Source organism: Ptychodera flava (genome assembly GCF_041260155.1).
Source record: "Ptychodera flava strain L36383 chromosome 23 unlocalized genomic scaffold, AS_Pfla_20210202 Scaffold_23__1_contigs__length_28996876_pilon, whole genome shotgun sequence".
Classification (NCBI taxonomy): domain Eukaryota; kingdom Metazoa; phylum Hemichordata; class Enteropneusta; family Ptychoderidae; genus Ptychodera; species Ptychodera flava.
Window position 1 is genome coordinate 808979 of NW_027248277.1, and position 16381 is coordinate 825359.

At 37.1% G+C, this 16381-nt stretch overlaps 1 protein-coding gene and 2 long non-coding RNA genes across 3 annotated transcripts in view; 2 read left to right on the forward strand and 1 right to left on the reverse strand.

The window, feature by feature from the left end:
- The window catches only part of LOC139123437 (uncharacterized), a 103909-nt gene that overhangs the window by 51124 nt on the left and 36404 nt on the right, over positions 1-16381 (forward strand). The gene's annotated exons all lie outside the window — the stretch shown is intronic.
- LOC139123961 (myosin-6-like) overlaps positions 1899-16381 on the reverse strand; it is a 43451-nt gene continuing 28968 nt past the window's right edge. The window contains exon 7 of the mRNA XM_070690105.1: positions 1899-4507. Within this exon, the coding sequence (XP_070546206.1) occupies positions 3801-4507 (707 nt within the window). The 3' untranslated portion in view covers positions 1899-3800. The remainder of the gene's footprint in view (positions 4508-16381) is intronic.
- LOC139123439 (uncharacterized) lies at positions 6694-10164 on the forward strand. The gene is made up of 4 exons (XR_011549667.1): positions 6694-6779; positions 8144-8235; positions 9272-9363; positions 10048-10164. It is a non-coding gene; the product is annotated as an uncharacterized lncRNA (long non-coding RNA).

Sequence of the window (16381 nt, forward strand, 5' to 3'; positions counted from 1 at the left end):
ACAAAAAAAACAAAAAACAAAAAAAAACTTCCTTTCTCCTACATTGAATTCACCCAAATGTCACTGATGTAAACCTTACATTGATAATTACATACAATCCCATGAATCTTTTCCCCTGGTTCAATAAATCAGCAGACGATATAGATATGTCGATCAATTCAACCTTTCCTTTATGATGACTAAAGTACACAAATTGACAGCAAATTATAAAACATGCGCAAACCACGCTGCAAAATTTACAGCGCTGTACTATCAAATTCCGCCCCTTTTTATGAAAGGACCATCGCAACAAAGAAAAGTGGACGGACGTGCCAAAGTCTAGTCGAATTTCATTCATAAATCACATCAACTTGAGTCTTTGATACACTGTAAGGCATAGCTACCAATCAGAAAATTGGAAATGTTGATACATTGTAAGTTTAAATCTGTCAATCATTGCTGCTAATGCAACAGAATGGAAGAGACTACGATACATATGAGGCAGGCCCCCGGTGGTGGCAGTCCCCGGGTTGGTGGGTACCCATGCACGTTACCAAATTCACGGAAAAGGGGGTGTTTTTCTTCAGTCATCTCGGAGATTCTAGGTCCGTGAAATCGAGAAAAAGGGGTACTTTTTCAGAGTAACCTCCGAGATTAGGGGTAGTCCTTTCATAATCTCCCTAGGACACTAAATCTGGTCTAGTCTCACTCACAAAGAAAATGAAAAACAGTAGATGATGGGAGGTGTATTGTCACACAGGAGCCAGCAGAGAACTCCAGATCCAAACGGATAAGGAAGATGATTGTGTATGAATGTGACTAAAATCAGGTGAGGACAAACATTTGTGATGTATGTACATGTATACAAAGTCAACCTCCAGGGTCAACCCTGGAAGTCAACATACTAACCTCCTAGATTTCGAAAATAAGGGTATGTTTTTTACAGCTAATTTCTCCCAGATTTGCCACAAATAGGGGGTGTTTTTCTCAGAAATATTCTAGGAAAGGGGGTACTTTTCAAACTTGGGTAACAAGCATGGGTACCCACCAACCCGGGGACTGCCACAGCCGGGGGCAGGCCGGACGGTTATGCAATGTCGTTCTGTTTTGACTTCAGTTTTTTTAGTTTCGTTTTTAAATAAGTTCAGGAGTGTAACAGGGAATTTGTTAGTAGAACATTTAGTAGCTTGTAGACCGAGTGTACAGGATTGTAGAGTAGACACTTGTCACACTCCACTCCTACAGCCGTCAACACATAGTGTTCAATGGGTAACTGACTAACTAATCTAATCTAATCAGCATCCCGGAACGTATCCATATGCATTCTCGCTTCTACTCTCCATGATGTACAATGTGCCGATGGCCACAAAATACAAGAAAGCCCTGTTCTAATTTTAAACAGATCCATAAGTGTGACACCAATCCGTGTCGTTGATTCAACTTGTAATACAAAACCACTTGCAGAGAATTCGGTGAATTAAATTACCTGTCCCCTGTATATCAACAACACATCATCCACAGTGTTTAATCAACTTGATGCCAATGATAACAAACTTGTTTCTGCAAGTGTACGGCAGATGATTTCAAGTGTGTGCAGTTTGTGGAAAACTGACGTGACCTGAGATGACCCCTAAACACTGATCGCACCATCACCGCGCACGCACCACGATAGCTGTGGAAACGCGGCTATCTGTGGCGGGGTACAGATGGGTCTATAAGGGTGTCAATCTGCCACGGTGGGGTGATCTTTTAATGACTCCCATACAGGCGCATCTGTACCCCGCCACAGATTGCATGCGTTTCCACAGCTAGCACAACGAGGAACCGCGTGTGTTCATCATGGCAAACGTAGCAATATTGGGCGATTTTTTTTTCAGAAAAAATAAAGTAGCTCAATAAAACATGTCGATACTCGAAAATTAACGATGAAATAAAAGTATTTTATTTCTATTTCAGATTAATATCTAAAATTGACATACGAACATAATGTGTAAAAAATTAAAATCTGAACATACTCAAAATAAATCACTGTTTGTTTACATCCATTATTTTGTAAGATTATTAAAGACTTCCCATCAGACAAAAATATTGCCACTACTACACTGTGGTACTAGTTCATTGTATTCAAACTACACTGCAAAATTTATATAATACATTACAATGTCTAGTGTTCAAAATACATTTCAAATTGTACTGACTGACAAATAATTCTACTGAACAGTCAGTCTATGCAATAATTTTCAAACAACTTACGTCTTTAGATTGTTGATACCTTGATTTCCATCAGTAAACAGCACACCAATGCATTGAAAATGAACTTGTGACGTTTTTGTAACTTACCAACAAAATGTCTATCTTTGCGAACAACATCTTTACGTAGGAGAGTACAAAGTACTTGCTTTTCTGATCAAAACTTGATTCTACGCTAGATAAAAGCACATGGCTGTTGTAGATATCAAAATCACGAGGTGACGCTCACCTATTCCTGTACATGTTGGTAAAAGTTGGGTTGAAATCTAAAACATAAAGATTTGGTATCATGAACTTCACAACGACAACGTTGTATAAATCGTGATCTACGCTGGTGTCACATTTCATGATTGTTTACATCTTACACACGTCTGGGATGTAAGCGTCCTTAGTTACTGCTCTAACTTTGATACAATGTTTCTCGACACTATTGTAATTTCATACGGTAGCAACCACTTTTCTCAGGAAGGAGACCGATTATTCTTTCGCTACATATCATGATTAAACTGTCTCGAAACTATTTAAAATACAAGTACAAACAAGACACTGGTACACGAAGAAAGCAATGTGAGTTTTTCAAAACTACTCTATAAAAGTTTTTACAACGAACGATGACATGGAGACCCCTCTCTCGACATACTAGTAGTGAGATCGACCTGGATACCACGTCCTCAACGTAATTCTTGAACTTAGAATGGCGGTGAATGCTGAAGTTGGTGTCGTCGTTTATAAACCATAAACCGGAGTAATCTTCCTCCATCGGATGGAAATATCGACAGATTTCAACAAAATTAACATCATCAGATATGCAGGTATTTTATCTCATCTTATTTTGCACACACAATTGATATTCCGCCCGATATTTATGGCGATGTGATGGAAGGTGTATCTGTACTATTGGCTGTAGACAACCCTTGTCAAAATTTCACCAAATTTTCGACGAAAATTTCACAAAATTTGCAAGATTGTTCTATCGGCATACAAAGGAAGTGAGCGGCTGCATCTCTGAGATTGTCCGATCCAAAATTTCAATTTTAAAATGAAAAATAACGCCAATATTTAAATATCAACAAACATTTTTGACCAATGTTGTCATTGGGGTATGCCGTGTACAACGGCAGTCAAATACCTCCATGACAAAATTGGTCAAAATTGTTGATGATAAATTCACAAAACATCACCGTTTTGGATTTCTGACATCCCTGAGATGAATCGACTGACAAAATCACAAGTTTTGTCAACAACCATATTTCTAAATTGTAAAAATAACCTTGCAATCAACCTGTTGCTATGGCATCCTTGTCAACAATGCAGTCAAGTCAATGCAATGCGTTCAAACTTCAACGCTCACAAAATTATTCCTTTCAAAAAATTCCTCCAAATTCTGACATTTTGATGTCATGTAGACATACACTTCATGTTGGTGTATTTTATCTACTTGGAAAATACTTTGATTTGGTCTCTGTATCACTCTACAACACCAATTTTATCACCCATGACTGCAATGTACACAGGGTAACTCACATTACCTTCCAACAGATCACAGATCCACTTTCCATCACATCGATATTTTAGGATTCTATCAGAGACGTCACAAACATAAACATTATCATCTTCATCCACAGCAATGCATCCACCGTATCCCACAATGCCCCTGATAGCTGACTTTGTCCGAATTGATGTAAAAAATTCAGGTCGCTGTCAAAACACTTGATGCAGCCATTGCCCCAGTCATAAACCATGATGACATTGTTGCTGTTTACAACCACAGACACCGGGTAGTTGAATTGTCCTTGGCCTCTAATTTGACCATGGACTTCTTTAAGATGTTCTCCACCTTGAGTGTACTTGACCAGTCTATCATCTCTGTCCTCACGTCTTGAGATGTCCAGAGAGGTCAAACTCAAAGTGACCAAAACAAAGTCATCCATCAGAGCTATGTCAAAGACTACTTTGATGTTTTCAGGTAGAGTAATTATTTGGATAATTTTACCATTTTCATCACAAACAACAATTTGTTTATTTTCATCATCAAGTATGAAATAGTGGTTGAAACGTGAGATGGCTACACTCAGTGGCCGGAATGGCTTTGCAAACTGACCATCAAAGCTTCCTATGACTTTGTCACAGGTATAATCTTTGTTCAATATCTGTACAATATTGTTACCCGTGTCACACACCACAAGTTTATCACGGTGGAAGGCTAAACCTCTTGGACTCTTGAACTTTTGTCCTTGGTCTTTATGTTGACCATTGACCAATGTCATTGACCAGTCACCTGAAAGGTCAAAGGTCAAATTTGTGGAAATTAGTGTGTACATTTTTGTACAGTTTAGTTTTTATTCTGCTGTAAAAAGAAACATAATTAGTTCTTATAAAGTTTTCACTGCCCCAGAATTTTTTGAAAACTCACATAATTCCTTTAGGTACAGTATAATATTATTTTTGCAAATTCTCACAATTATTGGTCATTTTGCAAATTTACCATAGCAACATTTTCAGCAGAAATAGGCAAAATAAGTACATTGTGTATTTTGTACAAGTGTATTTTGTCATAAATTTTAACTTATCATGCTAAATTAAAAATTCTTTGCATTGAGTACATTTCATTATTTTCAAAGATGTAACTATCATGAACCAAAAAATGAATTCATTCACTAATTACTGTAACCATGGCAACATTTTTTATGACAATGGCTAAAAATATTTATTTTTCTGTAACTTTTGTATTTCATGAAGTAGATTGAAAATTTTTTCGCAAAAGTTTACAGACTGACATAAGCTTGTTTATTATGCATCAATGCATTAGTAAAGTTATGCATAACAAGTAACCATGGCAACGTAAATGTTAATAATTTGCTTTTCTTCATAATTATCTGTTGTTGAATAACCCTGAAAATTTTTTCACAAAAGTTTAAAGGCTAATACACACTTACTTATTTACTATCGATGCATTACTATATTGGAGCATTATTAATCACCATGGCAACAGATTATATTCCATTTCCTCAAAATTATCTATTCCTGGTAATACATGTATGTAGTGCAATTTAAATAAAAATTCTCCAGGAAATATTCACACACTGTAGTTCACTTTTCAATGATTCTCAATAAATGGAAAGACTCATAGAATGTATGGCTGGTATCCATGGCAATATTTTATTACAATTGTTTAAAAATTCTTATTTTTTCGACAGTGTTTGAATAGACGTACAGTGAAATTCTGTAGTGTTTTACTGGAGGTTTCTAGTGTGAATGAATATAGATGTTACTAAATTTGAGTGAATTTGTTCAGTGAAAATTGTCTAGTCATTTTGACCAAGATTTTGTTCTATAGAAATATTAGTACAATGATGCCAACAAGTAACCATGGCAACATACCGTAAATATTCAAAATTTGCTTTTCTTCATTACTTTTTCAGAGGTCATAATATCATAAAAATTCTTTTACAAAACTTAAATGACTGAAGTAAACTTTGTAATCATATGCCGATACATTAAGACACTTTTGTGCTACTGGTAACCATAGCAACAAGCACTTATTATATTTGTTTAAAATTTCTCATTTCCTTGTAACCTTTCTCTAATTCAAAATAAATGAAAAATTTTTGTTAAAACCTGTACTCTTGTAAAGTTCAAAATGATAACTCAATGAATTAATACAATCATTGAATGTCTGATTGTATCCATAGCAACAGTTTGATGATTGTAACCAAAAAATTATCATTTTCTTTTCATAACTTTTGATGTTCCACAAGACATTTGTGAGTTTGAAGTCAATTTTCTTGGAATTTTCTGGTCATTTTCACCAGAACTGAACATGAATACAGTTTTACTATTAGACAGTAGTAATGTTATCAAAGTTTCAAGATCATTAACATATTCCTATAATCTTCATAATCTTAGTAAAAACACACACAAATATTGCATTGAGTCTACCGGGTATTCCATAATGTGACTTTCCTCCATTTCAGTCATACAGATTTCACGAGATATCTGTCTGGCATGGCATCACAGATTTAGAGATCATTTAGATATTTTGTGAAGACAGCCTGTTGGTACGTAACTGTTTTTCTTCCGGAAGTCTATTTGTGATTTGCAATATTAGAATTAGATGTGAACCAGTTTCCAACACTATTATCATATACCCATGCCAATTGATATCTCTCCATCCTGGTGAAATTTACTGTAAAATATCAGCCATATTTTATGACAAAAATTGTGATATGCATAATGTCATCAGTTTTGGAGTGTCACTGAGCTACATTTTCAAAACAAAACGAAATGGCTGCCACTCTGCCTATATGTATTACTCTACTGAGTAAAAACTTTAGAAACCATGGATTTTTTTTCAATTTAAGTATTTTACAGATTAATATAGATTCACATCATATGGAAATGTTAAACTATTCCTAGTTTTGGCAGTATTTCTACATTTTAACATGTTGCTTTCTTCTATTCTACCAGCAATAATTGAATGAAATGGTGAAAGTTTACAAGATGTCAAAGATTGATGACTACAGTACATGCAATGAGGTCAAAGTTCAGAGGTGAGAGTTTGACAAACACTATCATAGTTTGGTCACTTGTCCTAGTAATAGTGTTTATATTCAACACAGATTCAAGTTGGAAGATGAACAGTCATTGAAGGTTCGTATGCTTCAACACCAGGGTTTGTAGCAGAGAAAATTGTAGCATCTTGTGTTTTGAAGTGTAACACAACACATGATACAAACATGACAATTCCCTCAGATTCAACTCTGAACACTTCTCTGTTAAATTCACAGATATCGTCATCATCAGTTAAATGTTTAGATTACTAGTTTAAAATTTTCCTAGTTCAGTCAATTGTCCTCGCAGTAGTAGTGGTTCAATGTGAACCACGTTGGGCAGTGATTAAAGTGTTCACATGCTTCAACACATGGTTTATAGCAGAATTAATTGTAGACTGTACAATCCGTCACCCAAGGGCACTCTCTACACTCCCCCTTTGTAGAGGAGGAGAGCGTAGAGTGCCCTCGAGTGATGGATTGTAACAGCTTGTGTTTTGAAGTGTAACAGAACACATGATGCAAACATGACAATTCCCTCAGATTCAACTCTGGACCTGTCTCTGTTAAATTCGCAGACCCTCATCATCAAGTTGTTTTTTTTATCATGGCGGTAAATGCTCCATAATTCCAGCATTCCTATCGTCACCTCACAGTAAAATGTCTCCCTCTCTCAAGAAAGCTACTCTGTTTTGTTTTCAAATCAGTAGTGAAAGGGAAACTGAATCACATGCTATTGTTGAAAAATTACGTGATGGTCATGAAATTTTGATACACCATGAATACTCCGTTTATTTTATGAAAAGTGCACTCTGATGACCTCAGGTCTGTCCCAGAATGCATCAATTCTGATAAATGGGTTTGTACAAAATTCTGCCTACAGCTGATTACTGTTCATAACAGAGACAGGATTACTTGATCAACAAGGCAGATATTTATGAAATTCAACACTGGTAGACTGTATTTCCATGTGATCAGAATTGATACATGTAATAATGATTACTTTCCTGTTGTCAGCGTGTTCATTACAGCTGTAGTGGAAGTTGTTCAAGTGACTTCTTTAAGTTGTAGGTTTGTTACACCTCGACAAAATGATAGTGTCCAGTTTAAAACATCCTTTGTCAATTATAGTGGTCTACTGGTCACCATAGTGTTCTTACAAATGTAAACAACTGATGTACATGTATACAATCAGATCTCCGAATGGTGTAAATATCTACAAACCAGACACTTTAACGCCTTCAACGAAAGCTGCAAGACATGTACACTGTGACCACAGATCTATCCATAAGTGCATCAATTCTGATAAAATGGAGTACCAGGTTCTATGACACTACAGAGTTTCTTTCCATTTTTCCTCTCAGACTTTGTTGATACAGAATGCCACAGTGAACTTAGTCTGCATGCCTTCAAATGACAATATCCCGTGTTATTCTCTAATGTTAAAAGTTCAGAGGTGAGTACATAAAAACTATAGAGTGTACCAGTCATTTACTGTTTATCTGCTTCAACACAGGGTTTTTATCAGTCTGAGAGTAAATTGTTGCACTTTGTGTTTTGAAGTGTAACAGAACACATGATGCAAACACGACAATTCCCTTAGATTCAACTCTCAACCTATCTCTGTTAAATTCATAGACCTCATCATCAATTTTTATTTTTGTTTATTATCACGGTGGTAAATGCTCCGTAATTCCAATATTCCTATCATTAACTTTACAATTGCTGTGAAGTCACCTCACAGTAAAATGTCTCCCTCTCTCAAGAAAGCTACTCTGTTTTATTTTCAAATCTGTTGTGAACGGCAAACTGAATCGCATGCAATTGCTGAAAAATTAAGTGATATGTCATGAAATTTTGATAAACCATGAAATAGTCCATTTATTTTATGAAATGTGCACTCTGACCTCAGGTCTGTCCCAGAATGCATCAATTCTGATAATAAACGGTTCGTACAAAATTCTTCCTACAGCTGATTATTGTTCATAACAGAGACAGGATGACTTGATCATCAAGGCAAATATTTATGAAATTCAAAGCATGGTAGTCAGTGTGCCCTCTAACAAAAGAGATTTCAGGAAACTTGTGAGTCACTTGAAAAATTTGTGAAATTTTCTGGAGTCACAAAGTGTAATTTCCTATTCAACTGAAAATTTTCTTGCGTCACAGAGAATATTCATGAGTCATGGCATGCCAAATAGGCTTAGAGGGCACACTGCTCTACCATTTCAATTAGACTGTGTTCTCATGTGATCAGAATTGATACATGTAATAATGATTACTTTCCTGCAGTCAGTGTGTTCATTACAGCTGTAGTGGAAGGTATCAAAGTGACTTCTTTCTTTTAGGTCTGTTACATCTTGACAAAACTTTCAATGCAAGCTGCAATGTGCACTGTGATCTCAGGTCTATCCATAAGTGCATCAATTCTGATAAAAACAAGGTGCTTGGTACTATGACACAAAATATTTCTTTACATTTTTTCCTCTCAGACAATGTTGATACAGAATGCCACAGTGAATGTAGTCTGCATGCCTTCAAATGACAATATCCCGTCTTGGTCTGTGATGTTAAAAGTTCAGAGGTGAGTACATCAAAATTACAGTGTATTGTTCCTGTCATGAATAGTCATAGTACTTTAAATTTGTAAGATGATTGTACCGGTACAAGGAGTTTGACTATAGTTTAATAATCAGTCCGGATCATTTTCGAAATGGGTGACGCTATACCATGTCTTCTTATATCAAGCTTTCTTGTAGGCTGCAAAATCCAAAACTTTGTTCATGATGAACATGATCCTATATTCCCCACGGACACTTTGTCAAACAATAAGACCATCAAGCAAAGCAGCAATCAAGATATTTACAATTCATTTTGGTTACCCCTTTCCTTATTTCCTTCATCTCTCTCATTTAGAATTTTTGATAGCTGCCATCTCCGGAGGCAAGTGGGGTTTTCTGAACAATCTGTGTAGGTATATCATTGATATATTGCAGGACTTCAGGCGAGAGTCCAGGCATCAAAGAAATATATGGGATTGGTTGTCTGAGCCAGACTAAAAATGATACGTGATTTTGAAAATGCGTGTTGACAGAGTGGCCTCTGTTCGAAATTATGACACAATACAGCACGATTAATTGTTTTTTTCACAAATTACATCCATGGAGCTTTTGTGTCAATTTTTGGCTGATGATAAGAAAAAATATTATGGTATGGTATTACCAATTTTGGAAATGACCCAGACTTATTATGTTTCTGTGTTTTGTAGATTTGACACATGGCTGATACAACGGTGAAAGTTTCCAGGACTTAAAAGAATGATTTCCTGAGTACTTCATTGTGTCAAAGCTTTGGTGATTGAATCAAAACACATTGTTTTTAAAGTAAGTAGATTTTCCCCATCATGCAATAGCCAGTATCTTAGGAACAGCGCCATAAACGTTCAACTGGACGACGTCCCAGGCCTATCCTCCTGCAAATACTATGACCTAAGGCCTATCCACAATATAATTACTCTGTACATGTACACATCATGGCAGAAGGTGACTCCAGCCTATCAACATATACATGTACAGGCTATGGAGATAACCCTGGCCTATCCACAATACACGTACATGCACACAGTATGGAAGATGACTCAGGCCTATCTTGAATACTACATGTATACATTATGGAAGACGACCTAGGCCTGTGATCAATATTTATTTATTTATTTATTTATTTACTGGCTGGGAACAACGGGCTTTCGCCCAATTACAGTTCCAGCAAAAGAAAAAGAAACTAACAAAGAGCACAACAATGAAACAAAGACAGTAACAACACAATTAAAAAGAACAATCATTGGTAAAAAATACAGATCTAAAAAGAATAAACATTATTAAATAAAAATCTGCGAAATTCCCCATAGTTACAATTAAAAATATCAAAAGTCTCATTGTTTAAAATACTATTCAAATTTTTCATAGTTCTCTGTAAAAATGCTGAAGAATGAGCAATGACTCTTGATACATTAGGTTTAAAATGTTGTTTTGAGCGCAGAGTGCGAGAAGGCACATGCAGACAGATACGCTCTAGAATTTCGGAGCTGTTATAAAAAGAGAACATACATTTGTAAAAGAAGGTGGCATCCATAAAACTCCTACGCTCTTGTAGAGATGGGATTTTGAAGAAGGTACAGAGTTGGTTGTAGTAGCCAGATGAGTAGGTTATGCCAGTTTTACCGCACAAGTATTTGAGAAATTTACACTGAACTCTTTCGAGACGGTGAATGAGATACAGCTGGTGTGGAGACCATACTTGACTGGCATACTCAAGCTGGCTCCGGACAAGTGTTATATACAGGGTTTTGAGAGTGTTGACATTGCTAAAATTACGTGAGTTACGTTTTATAAAACCTAGCAGCTTGAAAGCTTTTACAGTAATTGTATTAATGTGCGCAGAGTAGTTTAGATTTTGGGTGAGAAGAACACCAAGGTCTTTAACTGATGTTACTCTGCATAAATTGTCACCATTGTTACGTGCAGAGAAAACGAACAAAAGGGTGAACTCAGCAGTTTACGTTTAAACAAAATTTATTACGAAAACAAAACTAATTGCTAAGTCAGGGACAGAGTACAAGCTTTAAAAGTGTACAGACTACTTATCTCAGCTGGGACGGCAAAGCTCCAGTCTCAGAGTTGTAACAGTCATCGGATGAATGAACAGTCCTTTGGCTTGCAGGCTTGAAGCTGCACAAAGTCCACAGTATAAATCCAGCGTTGACAGTGAAGGTCTTGAAAAGTCTTGAGAATGACTACTGCTGGAGTTTAGTAACACACAAGAGACACGATCCCAAAAGTCTGACTGGAAGCTGTGCACGTCCCTTTTATAAAGGCATATAAGAACAATCTAGAACTTTTATTGACATGCTAATTACTGTTCTAAAATTATCTCCCTTACACAACTAATCAACTTTCCAGAACATTCCAAACATGACTAATTGAATTCAAGGTTGTGAGGTCATCAAGGGCAGTGACCTTGAGAATGTTCTAGACTAATTGAACTCAGGTCATGATGAGTGTGGGGGGAATGACCTACATAACACACCCCCTCTTCAAAAAAAGAAAATTTTTCAAAGAAAAATCTTTCTTTTACAAATGTAATCTTGAAAAGGATTTAAGTACTCAAATTTTGTTTTACTCTAAAGTAAAGTTTCTTGAAAGTGAACAACAATAAACTCTAAATACGAGAGAGACAGTCTGCAATTAAATTGTCTCTGCCTTTGATATGTCTAATGTCAAGATTAAACTCCTGTAACATTAAACTCCATCTTAGCAATCTCTGATTTTTGCCTTTAAATTTCTGCAGAAAAACAAGAGGGTTGTGATCAATATGAACCACTATTGGCTGATTTGAAGAAGTAACATAAACTTCAAAATGCTGTAAAGCTAATATCAAAGATAAACACTCTTTTTCAATTGTAGAGTAGTTTCTCTGAGATTTGTTAAATTTGCGTGAAAAATAGCAAACAGGATGATCTATACCATGACTATCCTCTTGCAATAAAACAGCACCAGCAGCCGTATCACTAGCATCTACAGCTAATTTGAATGGCAAAGTGAAATCTGGTGCAGACAACACTGGGGCACTTTGCAGTATGCTTTAAGTGTATCAAATGCCTGTTGGCATTGCTCTGACCAAACAAACTTTACTTTCTTTTTAAGTAAGTTAGTCAAAGGCTCAGTAATTGTGGAGAAATTTGGACAGAATTTTCTGTAGTAACCAGCCATACCGAGAAAGCGCATCAGTTGTCGTTTGCAGTTTGGTATGGGAAAACTTGAAATGGCACTGATTTTGGCATCAACAGGTTTTACCTCACCCTGTCCTACAGTATGTCCGAGGTAAGTTACCCTAGCCCAACCAAACTCAGATTTGGCAAGGTTGACAGTCAACATTGCTTTGCTCAGTCTCTCAAAGAACTTCCGCATGAGCTTGATGTGTTCCTCCCAGGTGTCACTATACAGGACTACGTCGTCAACGTAAGCTGCACACCCGTCTAGCCCGGATATGACGTCGTTGATCATCCGTTGGAACGTTGCCGGAGAGTTCTTCATTCCGAATGGCATCACCTTGTACTGGAACAATCCGTCTGGTGTAACAAAGGCGGATATTTCACGAGCACGATCCGTCAGAGGGACTTGCCAAAATCCCTTCAGTAGGTCAAATTTCGTCACATACTTGGCTTTTCCCACTCGGTCGATGCAGTCATCAATCCTCGGGATTGGGAAAGTGTCTGTCTTTGTTAAAGTGTTGACCTTCCTAAAGTCCGTGCACATACGATAACTGTGATCTGATTTGGGAACAAGTATGCACGGCGAACTCCAGTTACTTTTACTGGGTTCAATAAAGTCATTGTCCAGCAGGTATTTGACTTCTTCCTGGAGATATTTCGCTTTTGTTGGATTCAGTCTGTATGGATGTTGTTTTACAGGCTTACTGTCCCCAACATCAACGTCGTGATAGATGACGTTTGTCCTCGTTGGAACATCTTGAAATAGGTGTTTATATTCGTGGAGCAGTTCTTTCACCTGTTGTTGTTGTTCTGGCTGGAGGTGTGCCAACTTTGTAGACTCCAGCTTCTCCAGGATTTCTGAGTTCTGAAGCTTGACCGAGCCCAGCTTTGAGTTTAGAGTATTATCACTCAAGTCAGTTTCAGTATCACTATCTTCATAATGGCCAGAACTGACTGTACTGACAGGCTTTGTTTTAGTAGGATTATCCCTATCCAAATATGGCTTAAGCATATTTATGTGACATAGCTGTTTTTGTTTTCGCCTGTCAGGTGTTATTATGATGTAATTTAAATCACTCAATTTCTTATCAATTAGGTATGGCCCAAAGTAACGAGCATGGAGTGGTTTGCCAGGAATTGGAAGTAGAACAAGAACTTTTTGACCTGGTTCAAACTTCCGTTTTGAGGTGCTTTTATCATATTTGGTTTTCATTGACTGCTGAGATGACTCAAGATTTTCTCTGGCTAATTCACATGCTTTAGAGAGTTTCGTACGAAAATCTGACACATATTGCAAAATATTCAGACAATCATCATCGTCTGATAGGAATTTCTCTTTAACGAGCTTAAGTGGGCCACGGACTGTATGTCCAAATACAAGCTCAAATGGGCTAAAACCAAGAGACTCCTGAATTGACTCTCTAACAGCAAAGAGCAAAAAATAATTCCTTCATCCCACTGCTTCTCTGTGTCAAAACAGTAGGTCCTAATCATGTTTTTCAAAGTTTGATGAAATCTCTCAAGAGCACCCTGACTTTCTGGATGATAGGCGGATGACCTATACTGTTTAATACCTAGCTGATCCATTACTTGTTGAAAAATACCAGACATAAAGTTGGAGCCTTGATCGGACTGGACACATTTAGGGAGGCCAAATAAAGTGAAAAATTTGACTAAAGCTCTCACTATAGTCTTTGTCTTTATGTTTCTCAGTGGTATGGCTTCTGGGAACCGAGTTGATGTACACATAATTGTCAACATGTACTCATTTCCTGATCTTGTTTTTGGTAGGGGCCCAACACAGTCTATTAGTATCCTACTAAATGGTTCTTGAAATGCAGGAATTGGCTGTAAAGGGGCCTTTGGAATGGTCTGATTTGGCTTTCCTACCATTTGACATGTGTGACAAGTTTTACAGAAATGTGCTACATCCTGCCTGAGATTAGGCCAATAAAAGTGACTGAGAATTTTATGATAAGTTTTCCTTACTCCCAAATGACCAGCCCAGGGCGTTTCATGGGCCAGGCGCAATATTTCAGCACGATAGGGCTTTGGAACCACATTTGATGTTTTATAGCCCAATCGTCATCAACCAAAACATCTGGAGGTCTCCATTTACGCATGAGAATACCAGATTTTGTATAATAGGAAACAGAGCTATCTGAAGTTTTACCTTCATCATCTACCCTGTCAAACAAAGACAAAATATCTGGGTCTTTGTGTTGTTCTGCAATGAGATTTGATCTAGAAAATGTCTGACTTTGGTCAGCAGAAGTTTTACTGGAAGTTTCAAATCCACGAGGGATAACGGAATGATCCGTGTCAAACACCTGACTGAGAAAGGTGTCATTTAAGTCAACATCTGTGACTTATTCTTGAGAGTATTTTGATTCTCGGAAGTTTTCTTTGACATGGCTCGAGTATTGCACACGAAGGAAATAAATCGGGTATCTCTTGTTCAATTGGCTCTGGATCCTGATCTAAACTAGGATTATCAGTCACAAGTGGATTAGTAATGACCTTGTCCCCAGCAAGGTCGTTTCCAAGAAGAAGGTGAATCCCTTCAAAGGCAAAAAAGGCCTAATACCTAAAGCCACAGGTCCAGAAACAAAGTCCGAAGACAAATAGACATTATGGAGAGGAACAGGAATGTAGTCATTACAATCTACCCCCTTAATAAGAACTTTAGAACCTGAAATGACTTTTCAGAAAACGGCAGGGTATCTGCCAACAAAAGAGACTGGGAAGCCCGGTATCTCTTAGAATTTTGACAGGGGTAGCAGAAGAAAAATCACTAGAAAGTGATATAAAACCATCGTGAATAAATGGTTCGAAAATACCCATAATGCTATCTTGAGAAGAATTGACCTTGACCTCATTAATTGGGGATAAGAGGGGTTTAACCTCAGACAATGTGTTACACACATTATTAGACTCTAATTGAGTTGATGAAGAAATAAAGCCGGTTGGCTTAGATCCACTTTGACCACTTTGACCTTCACGTTTTCTTTTCAATTTGAAACAATCTGACATTAAATGGCCGTCTTTCTTACAATAATTACAAGAAAGTGTACCAAACTGTTGTCAGAAGGAGATTGAGACTTGGGATCTGATGATGTGGGAGTGTTACTTGAACTCTGTGAACTGTTGTCATTTGATTTCCTACTGCTCCTTTGAGAAATTCTTGGATGAAAAGGAGGAGTTAAATTTACCTGCATTGTTTCTGTATGAAAAGGACTGGGATGGTTTGCTGAGAAATGAAGATTTGTGGGTCAATGAATAATCATCGGCCAAACGTGCAGCAACCTCTAATGTATCTGCCTTTTGTTCATTGATAAATGTCTTGATGTCACTCCGAATGCACCTTTTAAATTCCTCAATCAAAACAAGTTGTCGTAATTTGTCATAATTCTGACTGACCTTTTCCGAAGAACACCAACGATCAAACAGTTGTTCTTTTGTTCGAGCAAATTCAACATAAGTTTGATCCTTCACCTTCTCACAATCCCTAAATTTCTGACGATAAGCTTCAGGCACCAACTCATAGCCCTTGAGAATTAATTCCTTCACAGAATCATAATCTGAAGCCTGCTCTACTGACAACTGAATGTAAATTTCTCTGGCTTTACCCACCAAAGCACTCTGCAAAAGCATAGACCAGGACTCCTTAGGCCAATTCAGACTCTGAGCAATTTTCTCAAAATGAAGGAAATATTTATCAACATCCTTTTCTTGGAAAGGGGGGACTAACCTGAAATGCTTAGTGATGTCAAACTTGTCTGAAGGGAAGAATTTTCCTGACTGTCCAAGCTCTAAACGTTTTATTTCTAAC